General features: G+C 40.7%; 2 protein-coding genes across 5 annotated transcripts in view; one reads left to right on the top strand and one right to left on the bottom strand.

Moving 5' to 3' along the window:
* The window catches only part of IFTAP (intraflagellar transport associated protein), a 58,531-nt gene extending 41,881 nt beyond the window's left edge, over positions 1-16,650 (bottom strand). For 3 of the 4 annotated variants that reach the window (XM_037040530.1, XM_037040532.1, XM_037040533.1), the window contains exons 1-2: positions 16,535-16,650; positions 24-179 (exon numbers count right to left, since the gene is read on the bottom strand). In XM_037040530.1, coding sequence (XP_036896425.1) covers positions 24-156 — 133 coding nt within the window. In that variant the 5' untranslated portion in view covers positions 157-179; positions 16,535-16,650. Of the gene's footprint in view, positions 1-23; positions 180-12,753; positions 13,084-13,221; positions 13,298-16,534 lie in introns of all 4 variants that reach the window. The other variant, XM_037040531.1, reaches the window with a different exon arrangement.
* A 353-nt stretch (positions 16,651-17,003) lies between these two features.
* Positions 17,004-18,587, top strand: RAG2 (recombination activating 2). Its single transcript, XM_037040548.1, has one exon. It carries the CDS (start codon positions 17,004-17,006, stop codon positions 18,585-18,587), a length of 1,584 nt encoding a protein of 527 aa, XP_036896443.1.
* Positions 18,588-22,026: the final 3,439 nt, after the last annotated feature.

Here is a 22,026-nt window from a genome sequence, read left to right as displayed (position 1 = left end):
TAGAAATTACTTTTCCATTTTACCTTTTGAAAGATGAGTAAAAGTGCTCAGAAATTCTTCATATGTTTGCTCATGACAATTAACAAACTTATCCAACACTTCTTTGATTATTTGATCTTCATCCATGACCTCCAATGCTGACATTTGGGCAGGCATTCCTACTCACAAGGCCACTTCACCTATGAGACAAAGAAAAACGTGAGCTAGGGAGTCAGTTAGTACCAGCCTCTCTGAAAACACTCTAAAGGGGTAGGTGAAAGAACTCCCAGGCCCCCAAAGGACAGACCAACAGTTACTCCAGTAAGGAGCTCTAGTTTAAGAGACCAGAGTGTATTGCCATCTTGGCTTCTATCACAATTTTATTTTTGCTTCAAGTTTCCTCATTTCCATCTTCTTAATTCATGTCTTTTCATCTTTGTACCGCAAATGTTTAACAGCTCAGAAAAGGGCATAGAGCTGGCAGTCAATCGATATCAAGCTAAAACTACAGACAGTCCCTGACTTACGATGATTTGACTTCAGATTTTTCAACTTTACCGATACGGTGGAAGCAATATGCTTTCGGTAGAAACCATACTTCAAGTTTTGAATTTTAGTCTTTTCCTGGGCTAACGATGTGCAGTCTCTCTCCTGGCGCTGGCCAGTGACGAGTGACTACAGCTCCCGGTCGGCCACTCCATCGTGAAGGTAAACTACTGCTGCAGGGGCGTCCAACCCGCTGGCGTCTCAGGGCCACACTGGAAGTTGTCCCGGGCCACCCATTAAATGTATTATGACATCTACTCACAAAAACAATCTCATTTTTTAAAGATTTTATTTATTTATTTTTAGAGAGAGAGAAAGGGATGGAGAAAGGGAGAGAAACATCAATGTGTGGTTGCTGCTCACGTACCCCACGCTGTGTACTCGGCCTGCAACCCAGGCATGTGCCCTGACTGGGAATCAAAACAGTGAGCCTTTGGTTTGCAGGCCAGAATTCAATTCACTGAGCCTCACCAGCCAGGGCAAAAAAAATCTCATAATGTTTTAAATAAATTCACGATTTTGTATTGGGCCGAATTAACAGTCATTCTGGGCTGCATGGGGCCAACTGGCCACAGGTTGGACGCCCCAATAGTATTAAATGCATTTCCAACTTACAATATTTTCAACTTCCAATGGGTTTGTCTGGATGCAACCCTATCATAAGTCAAGGAGCACCTGTACTTATTTGAGTAGGTACCATAGTCCAATGTTGCTAGAAACTGGCATAACATTCATAAACTTGCCTGGCCACTTCACCGCTGCCCTACAGGATACGGCTTCAAGTCCTTCTACCCTCCTGATCCATCTACCTGGAAAAGTTTCACATTGCCTCCATTCCTTTAAAGCAGCCCATCCAGAAATGAAAACAAGACTCCACCTATGGTCTGAATCCGGTTCGATATGACTCACTCGCACATTCTAAACACTGCACTCTGGCTGCAGAGCGGAAGATCGCATTCCCATTGCTGGCGGCCCCTCCACAATGTCAGTGCACTTACCACACAGCCAACTAAATGCCTGTGGGCTGAGGCACGGGGCCTCGGTCCTTGCACAGTCTGAACTTTGTTTTTACTCATGACACTTCACCTTGTTAAATTCCATTCATGCCGCATGAAATGTCAGCCTTACACGGCTTTGAGAAAATTGCCTATCTACAGAAAGCAGGAGAGCAATTACTGCCTAAGTAGCTAGTGTAATTCACGGGGGATAATAAAAAACAGAGGCTCTCCACTCCTGTGTAGTAGACACAGAAAGCACCAAGATTCTTATATTTCTCTAAAACAAGAATAAAAATCTGTTACCTGTTATTAACTGTATTTATTTGGTACTTACCAAAAAGTTCAGAAACAAAAATAAAAATGTTTTCATAAGATGATATCCAACCTCACTTGGGGGCAAGACCTAATCTGAATTAACATAGTATTTATGGCTTTTATTTATTTCACTCAGTGTAACCAGTCACACGTTTCCCTGCAGACATACTAACTGGCTTGCTTCTGAGATGCTTTCCCAGACCCCACTGCAGATTTTGTGATACGTGGCATTTGCCCCGACTGCCTTTCTCAACTCCAAGAAATTCTGAATTCGGAAATACATCTGACCCCAAGGGTTTTAAATAAGGAATTGTGAAGCCATATGTGCCTGACAGGACCACTATGAGGATTCAGCGAGTACACACGGCACCTCCAGAAACGTCAGCCGTGATGGCTTTGGTGACGGCCAGGTCTCAGCCTCAGTATTCCACCCCCCGCCTACACAAAGATCTGTTTCGACTGTCAACTCCTCTGACTTTGAAGGTGCTGCTGTTCCCTTCAGATAAATCAAGATAATCCCTCATGCATTTCAACCGGAGATGAAACATGGTGCTGTAAAAGACCAGGTGGAAGTAAAATGTGTGGCTCTGAACCAACTCAAAATGAAAGAGACTGCTTCAGACTATTTGCACCTATTAGTTAGATATAGGAAAAGGCGTTTGTTAAGGTTTATGCAGATTTGCCTGTAATGCTGCCAAGCTTTAGCAATCCAAAGTTTAATCAATTATGCTTGAAGTTGCTAGATAAAAAATAATAAGTAAATTCAAAGGTGGCTATTATTTCACTGTCAGTAAGACAAGGCTTAATTCCAAGAACTTCCATGTCAATCTGAGTTTCAGAATCAGACCCCAACAAAATTCTAACCCTGTATTATAGCAATCTCCTCCTCAGCCCATCTAGGGTAATCTACTTCAGTGAGCAAATGCCACACAGACACAGTCACTTGTGTTGTGTCTCACTGTAAATGTCAACGTTAAGAGTGATAATAGAAATCCCTTTAAACTTCCTTTCCAATTCTCAAATTGAAGTATTTTGAGTATTTAGCCTTACCACATGTCAGATTTACTAAAGGCAAATAATTAACAGACTGTGCACAGGACAAATTCTAAACCCTGCAAGATCTTGAATTTTATTCCTGCGATTACCACAGTACAGATGAGGTTACGTTTTCGCTGACTTTTTTAAGACTTTTGGGAAATCCAGTTTCGCAGACTGCCACTATTTGAAGCACTGAACAAACACTCACCTTCAAATTTAGAACTCTCCCTGTCCGTCAAAGTACAAACACCCTAACGTTAAAGGTCCCCAGGGTCTGACAGAGCAGATGATCACTTACCAGACAGTCAAGTGGTTTATGCAAATCCCAGCGGTTTTCTAAAAGGAAGCAACGCTTTTTCAGTTACTATTCATACGTGTTTGTGTTTTTATCATGAAGTGTTTTTTTCTAAAAGAAAGGAAAAGAGAGAGAGAGAGAGACTTTCCTGGATAACGAGATTCTTTGGTTTGGTTTTTATGTTTTCAGACTTAGAGCTCCACATGAAAGGACATACCATTGATGATACGTAAGAAAGTGCATAATAATCTACTGGGAAATCATAAGAAACACCTTCGGCATCAGAGAACCCCGGTAGGAAACGCAGGCCGCTGCACTGCTCTGCTCGGACAACTCGACGCCGCACGGAAACCACAGGCTTGGTTAGGAGCAGGGTTCTGTCGCTACCGAGTCACTGGCTGATACCAGGGGAATCAGCTAACCTGCCTGGAGTCCTGTTTTCTGCAACCACCCAAGCCACCCTTGCCGGGTGCTCTCTGAAACAGGGCAGTGCTATGAATTATCACCACTGTTTTAGCACATCTTCGATGTCTACCTTCAGATCCCTGCTTAACGTAACTTGCCTAAACAAAATGCAGCTTCCACAGACAGGAGGGTTAAGCCTTAAGAAACAAGACGCCACGAGCTAGTCGACCCTCAATGCGCAAATCCTGCGTTTGGACAGCACAGAGAGTTGTATGTCCACAGAAAGGTTTCAAAAAAAAAAAAAAAACTGGGAGGCTTACCACTGGTACTTAAAAGTAATAAGTAACACATTTTTAAGGAGTTTGTGCAAGGCTCTCAAAAGCCACTTTCTCAAATTTTCATCATTCTGCTCAACAAAAATCTCCTGCTATGCTGAAACGTGAGATGGGATATTACCAAAGTAATTCCCCTTGCCTAGGGAAAGGAAACCATCAACCGTGGTACTTTACAGAATGGGTCTCCTTTCATAGTTTGGAAAATGGACAAACCTCAAAAAGACCAGGTTGCATAGTAAGGGTGCTGATTTATTTATATGATAGAAGAGACACAGTGTGAGCTGGGTTTTTTTTTTCTTCCTTCACTTAACAACACCTATTTTGCATCCTCTCATTTGTCCATGGCTTTTAGATAACCTTAAGAAGAGAGAAAGAAGTCCAGTGGCAGAAGTTGCCACAGATTCTCAGAGTTGAGAGAAACCTAAAGACCATCTAGTCCAGCCACAGCGAATAAATGAGTGAATCTGGGAAACCTGAGGTGGGTTTCGTCACCTAGTGACTCTAATGACGAGGAACACTGTGTGGCCTTCATACCCCACACAGTGACGACGTGCTCATGCTTGCGGGTTTTAGGGCACCCGTGAGGCAGCAGGGCATCCGTGAAAGCAGCAACTCCCCCAGGGTGGGGGTATCCCTGCCTCGCCAACGATGTTTTGTTTCAGACACTCACCAATACGAAACAAGAAGACAAAGGAAAAGATACAAAGAACACAGAGAAAGGCATAAATACAAATCTCACAGAAGAGAAAAGCATCTCAACTCCTTTATTCTTTTTATAAGGATGAGATTAAAAAAACACACACACCTACAATTCTAACATCAAAGAACACACGGTACTTCAAGTCATCAGCCTCTCCCAACCAATGGCTCTACCACTTGAAAGGCATGGAGCTTTTCATTATCACCAAAAGTGGTGATGGCACCGCACCTACACTCCCACATAAATTCTCGGGGGCACACGGCAGTGAACATTAACAGGAGCACTTGGAGAGAGGTAGGAAAGGCGTGGGGCTACTGTTGACTCAAAGCTTCAGAGAAGAGGAGGAGTGTCGCCACCCAAGCAGAGGTCTCACTGGTAGGCACGTCTCAGCTATACGTCTTTCCTTGACAAAATCTTGTCTTAAGGAAAAGAAGACACCCATTCTAAAAACTCCATGTAATAAAAAATGTGGACGCACTACATGCTTAGCATGGACATAGATGCTATCACAAAGTTTGCCTTAACAGACACAGATCTAGTTTCCTCTCCTACAGATTATAATCAGCGTATTCGATACAGGGCTTCATTTTTGTAACAGGAATGATGAGGACGACCTGTTTCATGATGAGCAATAGGGAATGGAGTGAAAGAATTTTGAATAAGCATGTAATAATAAGAAGAATATATCAAGGCAAAATAGTGGGCTTTATAAAGGGAGCAGGAAAAATATATAGGCAATCTTTAGGACGTGGGACTAGGACAAAAGTTCTCAGACTTGACACCAAAAGTGTGATCTATAAGAGGAAAAATTGATGAATCAAGCCTCAGCAAAATTAAAAATTTTGCTCTGTGAAAGTTCCTGTTAAGATGAAAAGTTAAGGAGTAGAAGTAAATATTTATAAATCACAAATTCAATAAAGCAGTGGCATATGGAATATATAAAGAACTTTCAAAACTCAACATTAACAAAAAATCCAATATAAAAAGGACAAACGACACATACAGACATTTCACCAAATAGGACATATAAATGGCAAATAATGTCATGAAGAGATACTCAATATCATTAGCCATTAGAAAAAAATCAAATTAAAACCACCATTAAAGACTTACTAGAAATGGCTAAAATGAAAAATTGCGATAACACTGAATGCTGGCGAGGATACAGAAAAACTGGAAAACTCATACGTTGCTGGTAGAAACGGAAAGTGAGGCAGCCACTCTGAAAAAGTTTTCCAGTACCTTGCAAAACTAGAAATTGACTTACCATACAAACCAACAAATGTACTTTTTTCATTTATCCCACAGAAATAAAGAATTATTCCTACAACTTGTACACAAGTGTTCAGAGTAGCTATATTCATAATAGTCAAAAAGAGGAATCTATCCAAATGTCCTTGAATGACTGAGTAAGTAAACAAACTATGGTACATCCTTATCGTGGAATATTACTAGGCAATAAATAGGAACAAACAATTGATTTATTCAATACCTTGAATAAACTCAAAGAAAATATGTGGAGTGAAAAAAACACCAATCTCAAAAGGCTAATATACATACTGCATGATTCCATTCACGCAACATTCACGAAATGACAATTAGAGAGATGGAGCACAGATCAGTGGTTGCTGGGGGGGAAGGGGTGGATGTGCATATAAATGGATAACATGCAGTGGAGTCTTGTAGGGGTGTTACAGCTGAGAATCTTGATTACGGTGGGGGTTATGCAAGGCTATACACACGATACAGTTGAACCTCTCATGCGTACAAATGAGCGTAATACACAACTGGTGAAATCCTAATGTCCTCCGTGGGTTCTAGCAATAAGAAATTCCCAAGTTTTCATACTACAGTTACACAAGATGTTGACATCACAAGAGACTGGACGGGGAGTACATGGAATCTGCATATTTCTTTGCAACATCATGTGAATCTATCCAGTAAATCTATCATTATTTCAAAATTAAAAGTTTCAAAAAGAGGGAGGAGGCGCAGAAGTGCAAGCCAGTTAAGGCAAAAGAGATGTAGGAAAAGAAAAAATTATCCCTAGAAGTTTTACCCAGAATGTTAGAACTCAGGCATGTTGATTGCCTTCCCCCTGCAGAAAGCTCTGGGGGGTGGGAATAATACTAATCTATAAAATTACATGTTTAAGCAGAAACTTTCCTCTTGAAAAATTTGCTTCCTTTTCCTGCTCATTCATCCAAGCTACTCTAATGAGGTTCCTTGAGGCTATCACTCATTAAGCCTTGCTGTTCATCATCAGATTGTATAAAATCAATTTTATTTCCCCAAAATAATACTCTTCCCCCAAGCTGTTTAAGTCAATCCAGAAATATCTGCATTGACTCACTGAGGCGGGTCAACTGAGTACTAGACTGTTTTCAATTACACAGTTATTCATTCTATTAAACAAAGAAAAACTCAAACAAACTCCCTCTCCCTGCTCACTCACTGCCATTCTGTAAAAAACAGATTCCCTGTGGACGTGGAATCTGAAGGACAAACTTCAGATTACAAACAAATCCGTAAGACAAACTTCAAAAAATCCATTGTTTTTGAAATCAGGAAGATTTCTCCTGATTTCACCTTTTCACCACCATTTTTGTTTTTCTTATTTGCTTTTTTGGAAAATTCACAGACTTGTGAGTAATCCCAAGTAAATATCCTATCTTCAACCCCTAACAAAACTCCTTCATCATTGGACATCACAATACACGAACATCAAACACATTCAAACCCATCTCCCATCATCAGAAGTGTAATCAACCACGTCAAGTAGTCACGTGCAATAACAGTGAGCGTTTCGGTGAACACTCTTTCAAAGCCCCCCAACAAAGCTGAGAATCCATAAAACAGTAGTTTCTGAGTCCACTTCATAGCTCTATCATCATGCAATACTATTTCAATCATTAAAGACTTATTAATCCATTATAATCGCACCTCCACAAGGGATGTGATGTCCCATTAAGGCTTCTTCTATCGGTACTGCATAACAACTGTTAACACAGAAGCATCACTCTTAATCAAGGTTATCCCCTTCTCTCCAGCTTGCTGAGTGTGTTGGCCACCTGCACAAGTGCACTGCACTGTCACAACGCCAGCAAGCCTGTCTTCAAGGAAACCTGCACAGCCAGTCAGAAGCAGGTACAGGCCAACCCAACTACATCAACTCAGCTCGCAGGAATTCATTTCCGAGTGTTTCAAAATGCCACATCTTGCAAATAAAATCGACCTTTCCATTTGACATTATCTTCAAAGAAATGAGATTTTAAAGATGTATTTCCCAACTACTTTTAATTCTAAATTCTTAAGAATGTGAAATTATACATGGGTTTTAAGAAGTAATACAGTAGTTTCCCAGTCCCCGATTAATCTCAGCATTTTTATTTGCAATTTTGCCTCAATGTACACAACACACACACACACACAACTTTTCTCACCAACCTGGTTTCTATACTCAAAATTAAAAACACCTGGCTGGTGTAGCTCAGTGGATTGAGCGCGGGTCTGTGAACCAGAGGATCTCGGTTTGATTCCCAGTCAGGGCACATGCCTGGGTTGCAGGTCAGTTCCCCGAAGGGACCAGTTCCCAGCAGGGGATGCACGAGAAGCAACCATACATTGATGTTTCTCTTCCTCTCTCCTTCTCTTTCCCTCTAAAGATAAATAAATAAATATTAAAAAAAACCAGAAGTACCCTCCACTAAAAGTAGAAATTTCAGTGAATTTTGTATTATTACATTGTAAAACATTCCTAAAAATTTTCCCCCATTTAATTTCAGAGCAAAGACTGCACCTTAAATCAGGGAGCACAGACCACAGAAAAATACCAGTGATTCTGGTTAGGTGGCCATATTTAATTAATTGCTTTAAATAAAAAATGACAAGTCACTTGTCATGTTCTTCTCTTGACAATCCATCACACTAACCATAGACTGTTCCTGTCTATACATTTCCTTCTCCTTCCTCTTTCTCTTCTCTCTCAGTGCCCGTTGTGGCTCTTATATTGTGGGACTCACTCAGCCAGCCAAACGGCTCCCTTTCCTATACTACTCATATTATTTTCTTAAAAATCAGCCTATCCAAATGCTAGGAAGAGTTGCCTCTGATCTTATTTCAAACACTAATGAACCCACTGAGCAACAATGTAATTTGAGCTGTTTCTCCATTTCTAAACTGGGCCCTGGACTTCCCCATAAGCACTGTGGCGAGTCCACACAAGGGTGCCCTCCCCGCTTCCCTCCAGCCCACCAGGCAGCACACACATCCCCAAATGTGTTGCTAATTTCCAGCTTCCTTGGGAAACAACTAACCCGTTCAGCCACAAACCACCTGTTATTGATGTTGGTAAAATGTAAAAGCTAAAACACTCACCTACACCACCTACCCATGCTTTCTACGTTGCATTTCTTATTTTATATTTACTGTGGTGATGTCCAATATGTTCAACTACCCTAATCATTATATAACACCAGAAAAAGGTTAAGGAAATAATCCAATATTCTTTTGCAGAAAAAAAACAATCATTCTGTAAGTAATCAGAAAAGATGATGATGTTTTTTTAAAGGATGGATGAACATTTCCAATGAGAATCAGCCAAACAACTGAGCTACTCATCATTTTTTTTAAAAAATCAACCCTGAAAATATATCCTAAAATTTTTCAAAAAAATGAAATAGTCACTTGTACAAATAAATTTATAGCACCTGTCTAATTCATATTTAGACAGGATTATCTGAGTACACTCTTTATACCAGATACTTAATATCCATTAACTCTCACAATAAGGCCGGTATTGTCCCTGTTTCGGAGATAAGGAAACAACTTCAAAAAGGTCACCCAGCAGCAGAACTGAGACCCCAGTGCAGATCCGTCTGCCTCTGAGCACGGCACTCGATCCGCCAAGCCACGTGCAAACTGATTAAATGGCTGACAATAGTGGATGGTCAGAAAAATTATGTTACATTTACTCAAGGAAATTTTATTAAAATTATAAAAGTAAAAATAAAGTATATACTTCACAGTCTATATACAATAATGTTCTATTAAACACTAAAACAAAATTTAAATTCATTCTCATTATAACTAAGCAAAATGTGTATAGATTTGGATAAACATTAGAATATGGCACAAAGAATTGAAAAATTTTATGGTTAGGTGATAGGTTTAATGGGCTAGTATATATTTTTCTTGATGTAACTGTTTTTAATAAATTGTTTTGAAATTATGTCAGCAACAGTAATCAAGACTGTGCTATTGGTAAAAGAATAGGCAAATGGATCAATGGAAAAGAAGAGGGAGCTCAGAAATAGACTGGCACAAATATAGTTCATTGATCTTCAACAAAGGAGCAAAAGCAATATACAATGTAGCATAGAGAATCTTTTGAACAGATGATTCTGGAACAGGACATCCACATGCAAAAAATTAGTCTAAGCACAGACCTTACACCCTTCACAAGAATTAAATCTAAATGGACCACAGAGCCAAACATAAAACGCAAACCATGAAGTTCCTAGGACATAATGTGGGAGAAAACCTAGTTGTCCGTGGGTATGATGACAACATTTTAGATACAGCACTAAAGATATGATCCAGAAAGAAATAACTGATAAGATGAACTGCATTAAAATTAAAGACTTCTCACCCTGGCTTGGGTGCCTCAGTGGATTGAGTGCCAGCCTGTGAACCAAAGGGTCATCACTTCGATTCCCAGTCAGGGCACATGACTGGGTTTCAGGCCAGGTCCCCAGTAGGGGGCGCAGGCGAGAGGCAACCACACATTAGTGTTTCTCTCCCTCTTTCTCCCTCCTTTCCCCTATCTCTAAAAATAAATAATTAAGTCTTTAAAAAAAAAAAAACTTCTGCTCTGTGAAAGGTACTGTAAAGAGAATGAGAAAAGAAGCCATAGACCAAGAAAAAATATTTGCAAGAGAGACATCACATAAAGGACTATTATCCAAAATATACAAAGAACACTTAAATTTCAAAATAAGAAAACAACCCAATTTAAAAAATGGGCTAAAGACTGTAACAGACACCTCAACAAGGAAGATAAACAGATGACAAATAAGCACATGAAAAGATGCTCCACCTCATATGGCATCAGGGAAAGGCAAATGAAAACAGTGAGATGCCAGCCCTGACCAGTGTGGCTCCGTGGGGTGGGCACCATGCTGCAAAGTGCAAGGTCGACGGCGCGATTCCCAGTCAGGGCACAGGCGTGGATTGTGGGTTCGGTTCCCAGTAGAAGAATGTACAAGAAGCTACTGATCAATATTTCTCTCTCACATCAATATTTCTCTCCCTCTCTTTGTCCTTCCCTTCCCCTTTCTCTAAAATTGAATAAATAAAATCTTAACAAACAACAGCAATGAGATACCACTATACAACTATCTGAATGGCCAAAGCCCAGAACACTGACAACACTGAATATTGGCAGGGACGGGCAGTAACAGTAGTTCTCATGCACGGCTGGTGGGAACGCAAAATCACACAGCCACTCTGGAAGACAGTTCGGCATTTTTGTACAAAATGAAACATATACTCACATGATCCATCAATCACGCTACTTGGTATTTATTTACCCAAAGGAGCTAAAAATGTACACCCCCACAAAAACCCGCACATGGATATTTATAGCAGCTTCATTCATAAATGCCCAAACCTGGAAGCAACCATGATGCCCTTCGGTAGGAAAGTGGATAAGTAAACTGTGGTTCATCCAGATAATGGAATATTATTTAGCACTAAAAAGAAATGAGCTATCAAGCCAGGAAAAGACATAACCTTAAATGCACATTACTTAGTGAAAGAAGCCATTCTGAAAAGGCTATATACTGAGTGATTCCAACTACAGGCATACCTCATTTTATTGCACTTCACTTTATTGTGCTTCACAAATGTTTCATTTTTTTTTTTTTTGCAAATTGAAGGCAAGAGCCTCCACCAGCAAAATGATCGCAACTTGCTCTATTGTGAAACTCACCTTGTTACAGCGGTCTGCAACAGAAACCACAATCTCTCTAAGATGTGCCGGTGGGTAACACTCGGGGAAAGGTAAAACTATAGAAAAGGTAAGAAGAGGCAGGAGGAAGGGAGAAAGGGATGCGTAGGCAGAGCACAGAATATTTTTAGGGTAGTGAACCTATTCTATATGATACTATAATCGTAGATAAGGGTCATTTCACATTTGTCCAAACACAGACCACTCAACACCAAGAGTGAACCCTGACAGACGCTATGCACCCTGGGTGACACTGATGTGTCAGTGGAGGCTCATCAGCTGTAACAAATGTGCCCCTGGTAGGGGGATGCTGACAGCAAGGGAGGCCACGCATGAGTCCTGCAGGAGGGATATGAGAAATCTCTGTGAATGCCACTCGATTGCGCTGTGAACCTAAAACTGCTCTAAAAAATAAAGTATATTCCAAAATTAAGTCAACTCTTGCCACCTTTGTTTTTCTCTTCCTTTGATTAGGAAACTTTGGGGTGGGGGTAGGAAGTTTTTGTTACCAACACCCCCAGGGAGCATCTCCCTTGACCGAGCACTCCAGAGAGTGTATATACTATTTGCCCTGTTTCAGAAATGAGGAATATGGCTCAGGGATTAAGTTGAGTCCACCTGGAAAACCAGGTCAGCCTGACTCGCAAGCCGGCTGTCCCCATCAGCCCACGGTACAATGGTACACAGCAGCTCCCTGACGGAAAGTCAGTGATAGACCTCCCGGCGCCAGCTCTCCTTCTGATCCTTACACTAAAGAAACTGAGCCAGTCAGGGAACAATTCAGTCAAATGACTGACAGCGGTCTTAGTGGTCTCTGCTTTAGGAAAAATAATTTCCCATTTGATTCAAATAGTATGTCCTTAAATCATAGCAGTTACATTCATTTCCTTCTGCTTTTCTATAATAAAAACTATATTAATAAAACTATAAATAAGGTTTCAACCAGATTTTTCTTCTGTCTTTACAGATGAACAGTGGACTGTATTTCCATTCTTTGCCAGTAAGGAAATAGTTAAGTCTTGAAGGTACCCCCTAGTGGATATCTCCCTCAACCATCTAAAGAAAAAAAAGGTCACAGTCGGTTACTCCAGTTAGACCCTCGTTCACTTGAACATCTGTAGGCACACTTACACACTCTGTTTACCGTCAGCCTTCGGCTTGCCACGGTCAGAGTGGGCAGTCAGTGAATCCTCTCCAAGCGCTGCTGACATTTAATACCCGGTTTAGCGGCAAAGATTCAGAGAGGGTGAGCAGCCCTTCTGGCATTCAGGTAGGTCCAACACCTTCATTTCTACCAAAGCTAAAAGACGGGTGCCTATGTTTGTCAGCGTTAAGGGAAAGACCCATTCAGCAGTGTGTTGATTAACAGGTGGACCAGATGTCCCCATGGGGAAGGGATGATGTAGAACTTGGAAATGCAGGGGCTTTCTGTTCTCAAGCTGCTTCCAGGACACTTCTCTGGCCTAAGTGTCAGAGGAAAGACCTAAGTCTTGTTTCACTGCCAGAAAAAAAGAAATCAAATAATGTATTCCTTAAACCTGATTAAACATGCAAGATATGGTTAATGCATGCACTAAATGACTGCAGTTACCTGAGGCTACCTGCTATTTTGGAGCAATCAGAAAAACACGGGCGACACTGATCAGTACTTTTCATGCTTCAGAGTACAGTACTCTCCTTGGGAAGGAAAAAGAGTCCATTCAGACCCAGGAAACTACAAACCCAGGCCTCACACTATCAATCCTCTTTTGATTCTCAACTATGTCCTAGCTTCACGGTGCATAAATGAAAATCTCCCGCTGAGAAATGTTAGCGTGGGGTTGGAGAAACTGTATAAATTTATTGAGCCTACATTTCTGTCTTTTGAAAAGAATCTTTAATGCACTGACTTTGAAACTTCCTTCAGTTGAAGAACTGTCTTCTTTTACAAAGTCTGGTTTGTTTTTTATCTAGCCTATTTAAAGAAAGCATATTATTTTAATTCTAAAATAACCTTTTAAAAACTTTTACAAAAAAAGGTGTGATATATGGTCATATGAAAACATAGAAAATATACAATTTAAGTTTTTACTTTAGTGAAAACATATCTAAGTTAAAAAAGCAAAATTTCAAAAACTAAATAAACACTGCAAAATAATATAAAAACACTTTCAGTGCTCCTGTTTATTCTTTAAATATACAAGTCATAAGTCATCTGGTTTAATACGGGTTACCTAAAAATTAGGTATACAAATATTTGAACTGTGTTACAAGAGGAGATAATTCGTCTTAATGGTAATAAACCTTAGCACTGTTTTAGGTCCCTGAAATTATGAGATGTGGCAAGGGCAGGGCATCACCGGGAGAACAGGTCAGAAATCTCAGGGATCCAAGCTAAGCTTCAAAACAGGTAGTGCTCCTTACACCCTGCCCATGACAATGTTTCTGTTTAATCTGCCATAATCACGTTTCCACTTATGAGAAACCAATATCCCGGTGACAACCTTAACATGAAGCCAAAAGGCTGCAATGAAAATACTTTATTTTTTAAAGCTTGCTGTTTAAAAGCAAGTGTTCCTTGGGACTGTGCACCTGAAACCTATACAATTTTGCTAACCAGTGTTATCCCAACAAATTCGATAAAAAGGGAAAAAAAGCAAGTGTTCCTGGTGTACATTCACCCTGGATGGGTTCCTATGTCTCCCAATAATGGTCTCTGTAAGTGTCTAAAACAAACAGGCTTTGGCTTTGGCTTTGGCAGGTCTCCACCCCAAAGTGGGCGATTCCCTGACAATCGTCACACAGCGTGCTGAGTGCATCCCTTATGGTTTTCATTTACTGAATGGAGAGTCAACAGCATTTCCTTTTAGTTCCTATGGATAGCATTTTCTTCGATGCACAGATGCCTTTTCTTACGTATATTTGGATAAGCCGCAGACAAAGAAAACACGAACACTTGCCCACGTTATTTCCAAAGCAGAGCAAGCTGCCAAACCTACAAACCAGTGTGGTCTGAGGAAGAGAGAGGCTCGCTTTCGTAACTTTACCATCAGTCCCTCTCATTCACCATTCATTTCTCACCTGGTTTAATAACCCACAAGACAATTATTAAAATATCATATCTTAAAGACTCTCCCAATTAAAATTAGTAAGTAGAAAAGATATTTAGCAATTAAGTACATCTGTCTACAGAAGTGCTTCCAGGCAAAAAGCCCCACCAACGTCTCATTAGACTGGTCCAAGGAAGCTTTGCAGGGGGGATAAAAATACAGTATTTTACTGAATACCTACTATGTGCCAGCCACTGTGCCGTAAGATTCACATCCACAGGGACTCACACTATCCCATAAACCCTTCAAAACCACCCATGGAGTAGTTATTAATATTATCCCCATTTTACAGATAAGAAAAAAACAGGAGAAAATAACTTGACCGAGATGGTACCAGAGCAACTAAGTTTTAAAGCCCAGACATGGACTCAAGACAGTCCAACTCCCCGAGTTTCCACATTCAATGAGAAGTTACAAAAAGGGTAACAGGAATGAAATATTTCCTGGTACCTAAACTGAACTCACCACCAGCACCTCCACTGTATATGCTTATCCAATTCCCATTAATCTAAAAAAAAATCATCCGTCTATACCTCCTGACTGGATTCCCAAATCCTAGAGCCCTCTAATCATCCCCAATACTATAACCACCATCTGCCATGCCCAGCGGGTACTGTGTACTGACAACCTGACTTTTGATAAGTTCAGCATAATCATAACTACCACTTACCCTGTGCAAAGCCATATTCTAAGCCGTTTACGTGTACTAATTTACTAATCATAATTTAATCAAGCATATGAAGTAAGTGAAATTATGGTCTTATTTTACAGAGGAGGAAACTGAGGCACAGAGAGAGGTTAAGTGACTTGCCCACCTTCATGTACATAGAGACAGAGCCAGGATTTTAACAGAGCCAGTCAGCTTTCAGAACCCACACTCGTAGGCACTGTTTTAGGAAGTACATTAACAATTTACTCTTCAAAAGCAATGAATCTGTGCTATTTTGTTTCCTTTATCCTTTGGTGCCTAGGACTTCCTCCACAAACTGGGAGGCTGTTTCTCATTAAGGCTCATCACGTCTCTCTAAGGTAGGTGATAATAATAAAAATAAAAATGTATTAAGCTTACTCCATCTGGCAAATACTTTAAAAAAATACTATAACATAAATATTAAATCCTGAAAAATTCTGGCACCTCGTTGTGTCTAGTGCCTGCTTAGAGTTACTAAAGAATCACTTCAAATTTCTTGAGCTGGAAAGAGAGGTCTGAAATAACAGCCACTAACTCTATCTTCCTAAAGGGAGAGGAGTGGGAAGACGTGAGAGGGAGGGGAAGGAAGAGGGATAGTTGCTCAGGAATCATCTCTGCTTCGCTAAACGCCTGAAACCCAGAGCGAGAGCACTTTAGAAAAACAAAGGGCCTTTGACGCGGCACTCGAAAGTCTACTGTGTTTTCATTACTAAACACAGGGCTGGTAAAAAAAAAATCACTATCAGGTAATTTCTCCCCTGTGGTCCAGGTATTCCGAGACTCGTCTTTCAGTTCTGCAAAAACAGTCACGGCTTTTCTAACCTCGGGCCCACACCCCCGCCCCGAGCTCCCCGCCCCGAGCTCCCCGCCCCAGCAACTTTGCTCTGGGGTGCTGCTCTGAGCGGAGATCCACGGCATCCGGGCGGGAGTCTGCAAGGACACCTTGGCCTGGCGACCTCCAGGCTCCGGTTTCCAGGCAACCCCACGCTGGCCAGAAAAAGCTGTGCGTCCTACTAAGTCACCAGTTTTAAAAGTCCCCGAGAACACCCGGGCGGAGGGCTGCCTGAAGCCCTCCGCCCCGGTGCTGCAGACTTCCCATAACCCGGATGTTGGGTCTGCGTTAGCCACTCTCACCTCCCATTCCCTAGTTTTTGGCTCCCATTTAGTCACTTCGCACTCTTCAAGTCTTTTTTCAGGGAAACATCCTAAGAGTCTTCCCTCCTGGAGCAACGAACTCTAACAGAACCACACAACCCATAGAGAACTGATTCCTGGGAAATGTAGTTCTTTCTGACGTTAAGTGGTGAGTCTTTAAGGAAAAAAGGACTACAATTCCCAGAAATCCAAAGGAGGACTGTCCAGGTCTAAAAGACGTCCCTGCTGCCTGGATTATATTAGAAAGGAAGGTTCTGTGGCTCCTTGCTTACCTAAATACCTTGGTTTTGCGAATTCAGTCCCACTACAATTTTGTGGGAGGACTTTATTTTGACATGCTTCCTACATGAGAGAGGATCTAAACACAGTGATTTATCTAAAGATATAGTAAATTATTTTTTTTTGGTAATTCTTTCAGATAAAAGATCTGTCCACGATCAAAAAAAATATGTCACTGCAGATGATTACAGTAAGTAATAACATAGGCTTAATCCAACCGGGCTTCTCACTGATGAATTTCGATGGGCAAATTTTCTTCTTTGGTCAGAAAGGCTGGCCCAAGAGGTCCTGCCCCACTGGAGTTTTCCATTTTGATGTAAAGCATAACCATCTCAAACTGAAGCCTGCAGTTTTCTCTAAGGATTCCTGCTACCTGCCTCCTCTTCGCTACCCAGCCACTTGCACATTCAAAGGCAGTTTAGAGTCTGAAAAGCAACAATACATTATTCATGGGGGAAAAACACCCAACAATGAGCTCTCCGATAAGATTTATGTCATGTCTGTTGTGTGCAAGAACAACAAGAAAGTTACTTTTTGCTGTACTGAGAAAGACTTGGTAGGAGACATCCCGGAAGCCAGATATGGTCATACAATTGATGTGGTGTACAGTCGAGGGAAGAGCATGGGTGTTGTCTTCGGAGGGCGATCGTACATACCTTCTGCCCAAAGAACCACGGAAAAATGGAATAGTGTAGCTGACTGCCTGCCCCACATTTTCTTGGTGGATTTTGAATTTGGGTGCTCTACATCATACATTCTTCCAGAACTTCAGGACGGGCTATCTTTTCATGTCTCCATTGCCAGAAATGATACCATTTATATTTTAGGAGGGCATTCACTTGCCAATAACATCCGCCCTGCGAACCTATACAGAATAAGGGTTGATCTTCCCCTGGGTAGCCCCGCTGTGAATTGCACAGTTTTGCCAGGAGGAATCTCTGTCTCCAGCGCAATCCTGACTCAGACAAACAGTGATGAGTTTGTTATTGTAGGTGGCTATCAGCTTGAAAATCAGAAAAGAATGGTCTGCAACGTCATCTCTCTTGAGGGCAACAACATAGAAATTCGTGAGATGGAGACCCCAGACTGGACCCCAGACATTAAGCACAGCAAGATATGGTTTGGAAGCAACATGGGAAATGGAGCCATTTTCCTTGGCATACCAGGAGACAATAAGCAGGCTGCTTCAGAAACATTCTATTTCTACATGCTGAAATGTGCTGAAGACGATGTGAATGAAGAACCAAAAACATTCACAAATAGTCAGACATCAACAGAAGACCCAGGGGATTCCACTCCCTTTGAAGACTCAGAAGAATTTTGCTTTAGTGCAGAAGCAAATAATTTTGATGGTGATGATGAATTTGACACTTATAATGAAGAGGATGAGGAAGATGAATCTGTTACCGGCTACTGGATTACTTGCTGCTCTACCTGTGACGTGGATATCAACACGTGGGTACCATTTTATTCAACGGAGCTGAACAAGCCTGCCATGATCTATTGCTCTCATGGAGATGGGCACTGGGTCCATGCCCAGTGCATGGATCTGGCAGAACGCACGCTCATCCAGCTGTCAGAAGGAAGCAGCAAGTATTACTGCAATGAGCATGTGAAGATAGCAAGAGCATTGCAGACCCCAAAACGAACTCTGCCCTTGAAAAGGCCTCCACTGAAATCCCTGCACAAAAAGGGTTCTGGGAAAGTTCTTACTCCTGCCAAGAAATCCTTTCTTAGAAGGTTGTTTGATTAGTTTCACAAAAGCCTTCCAGGTTCCACTGCATCAAATTTTTAGACCTATCTTAAAGAAGCATAGTAATGATAAAATTATATGTCTACTTTCATTTATTGAAAATGCCTGTGTTTCCTTTTAGTTAGATGAATTTAGTACCAGTAAAAAAGTGTTTATAATACAATGGTAAATACTTGAAAATGCTTTACTCAGTATGTCTTTAATGAAATTTTCTGGTCTGAATTTTTCCATTCAAGGATTCATAAATAGAGAAGCAGTAATAATAAGATAGATAGGTGGCTGTATAGATAGATGGACTCCATTGAAATGAATAAATAAAAAAGGAAGCTGTGTCAAGTTCATTATATTTTTATCAAGGTATCCGCATGTACTTTCTTCAAAGGTTCCCCCATCATATGGTGTACAAATGATGAACCAAAACCAATCACTTGACCCGATTCTTGGAGAGCTTTAGTGAAAGCTGATACTTAGCACTCTGATAAAAAGATGAGTGAGAACACGTGCTTTAAAAAAAAACAACTAATAAATCACATGGAGAACAATAGCATGGTTTATTTTCCCAAATAATAAAAGTTTAAAATTTTTTCTAGAGTTACCAGGTAGAAGATTTCAAATGGGGAAAAATAAATTTCTGTATATATCTAGTTAATACATAGGGTTTGCTACCAGTGAAAATTATAAAGTCAGTAAGCTTGCTAAGGTTTCATTAAATACTTTCTAGAAGGAAAATTAAAAAAACTATGAATTTTTGAGGCTCCAAGACATCAACTGATAATTAAGTGACCTTAGAAACAAATATCTTTCCTCCTGAAGTATTTTTCTGGAAAAGCATTTTACCTTATCCTAAGAGCCGAAGCCTCTCGCTCATCAATCTTCAATGAGAACCCCCAATGTATCAAGGTACTATAGCAAAATTTAGAAAACCATGAACAATACAAAAGATAAAACCCTGGAATGAAAGTTCTTCTGCTAACAGAAGATACTTCTGCAGAATTTTAGATACCAAAATTAACTTGAATAAACTAAATCATGGTTGCTTTGTTTCAGTAATGTTATTTGATGAATATTCTTTTTGAATAATTTCCTGTACCGTTGTTTTTATTTTGTTGTTGTTGTTTCTGTCACCTACATGAAACTAATAAAATATTAAAATGCCTTCTGTTCAGATTGATTTACTCCAATCATTAACATTTACAGTTATCCAATTAAGCACACTGGCATACTACTTAATTTTCTCAAGATAACTTTAATTTCTTTTTTAGCTGTTAGTAGAAACTGGCGTAAGTTAGAGCTGGAATATCCTTCACAGATTCCAAAGAATTATTCCCTCTAGAGGTAGAGACATACTCCTACCTTGATTTGTCTGCAGTCACTGAGTGGCTAAAGAGTCACCATCACCATACTTCTTTTATAGCCAGTGAGATCAAGACATGGGGTCCCTAATTAAACTCTTACCAGCACTGCTACTATTGGCATGCATGTGAGCATTTGGCGGGGGGCAGGAGGTATGTGTTTTAAGAGTAAGTACTTTGTTTTTAGTTATGATATATTTGAATAAAAATAGGTCATTTCGTGTCACCTCACCACTGAGTTCATCACGTACTACTTGAAGATAATGAGGTTTCTCTACTAAGCACACACAACAAACATTGAAATGAACCACGTTAGACGAGTACTCATTTCTTCCGAATGGTAAACTGGTTTTGCCTAACACACTTCTAGGCTTATGTTTCAACCACCTTCAGAGCCTATGGTTCATTCCTTTGAAGATATTTAACAGTTGTTGCTGCTCCATCATTGGACATGGAGTTGGATTCGGGAAACAGATAAATGTCACACTCAAGATAGAGCAGGTGCAATTCTCAGGATTACATTACTGCTTCCGGTCAAAAGGAAGTTGGAGTACAAGCTAACAAAATGGGCTTTCTGATTTGGCTCATAAATAGCTTCGAAGGTAAGTCCCAAACTGTTTACATAAAAATAATATTTTAAAAAGTATATGACTTTCCAAGGTGACTATTTTAAGGGACTGCACTCATCTACAAGTATGAGTTTACCATATTAGGAGAAGAGAAAGCGTAATTTAAAAAAAAATAGTTGGGTCAAAAAGTCCTGGGGTGAGACGAAGCGTTTCGTGTTTCAGGATCAAAAGTCTGTCATCGGAAGATCAGTCTGATCAAAACACAGCAAACAAGGAGAGTGTGGAGCGGCACAAGCCTGGAGAGACAAGCAGGAGCCAGGGCTCTGGGTTTTTCAACAGGAAGATAAAATCACGTACAGCTCCATTCACATCACTTTGACCTGTCTCCTCCTGTTTACCTCTGTTCCCTACAAACTTTGGGCTCCATCTCCGGAAATACCGAACTGATAGCATTTCTAGTGAGCACTCCTCGTTGTTTCACTACTCAGGGTCAGTGAACAACCGATTCCCTCCGAGGGACATGCCTTCCCTCTTGCACTTCATACCTCATGTGAATACCGCGGTCCGTCTGGCCCAGTCCTATCCAGTCTTCACTTCCCAGTTCGACCAGCTGCTCCCCCAGGAAGCCTTCTCTGAACCCATCACCTCCATCGCCTTCCTGATAGCTGGAGTGCTTACAAATCTCTGCTTCTATACTCAGAAGTACAAGAAACGAAAGTATTTTTTCTGTCACTCAACTCACATTATGTTACTATGTGACAAAATTTCATTTCAATAAATTTAGGCTCTCGCTCTTCACCTAACTTTTTAGCCAAGTTCCAGAGAGAAATATACTGCTAAATTGTCAGAAGAGGGGGAGGAGGGGTGAAGCACTGGTCTTTTGGGGTCATCATCCCTCCTCACTAGCTCCTGCTACAGCATCCAAATTCCCACCTGGCCTGAGGTTACCAGCTTTGAAGATGACTCCAAGTTGCACCACAGCCTGAACCTCAAGGCATCCTTAGATATCTCTCTCTCTCTCTCTCTCTCCCTCTTTCTCTCTCTCTCTTTCACCTGCTTTCAGGTCCCAAGTGGGCTGAGGACCTGATAACACAGAGATTATTCGGCCCCTTCCTGTCCCGGAGTGGCCACAGCTCTCTCTGCCAGACCATCTCGGACTTGTGTGTTTCTGTACCATCCTAGGCACTTCCAGCCGCTTCTGCACCTTCCTGGGTCAGAGAACCTCTTCCCAACTATCTCTGGCTAAAGGTGGTCCCTGACCATTATCTTCCTTCTAGATGTCACTGGCCTTCCGGCTTTATCAGGAAAATAAATCCACATTCTTTCTGCTCCTAGCTCCTAACAATTTACATTGTTTTTTCCAGATTTACTAAGATATAATGGACATATAACATTGTACCAGTTTATGGTGTATATAAACTATATGTACACTATTTATTGAGAAATGATTAATACAATAGCATCTTTAATACTAAACACTGTTTCTGGTCCATTATAGTTACTGATTGACAAATGTTC

This window comes from Sturnira hondurensis, unplaced genomic scaffold, assembly GCF_014824575.4.
Source record: "Sturnira hondurensis isolate 20B ecotype Veracruz unplaced genomic scaffold, ASM1482457v3 Scaffold0002638, whole genome shotgun sequence".
NCBI classification, from domain to species: Eukaryota; Metazoa; Chordata; class Mammalia; order Chiroptera; family Phyllostomidae; genus Sturnira; species Sturnira hondurensis.
This window is presented reverse-complemented; position numbering and strand designations above follow the sequence as displayed.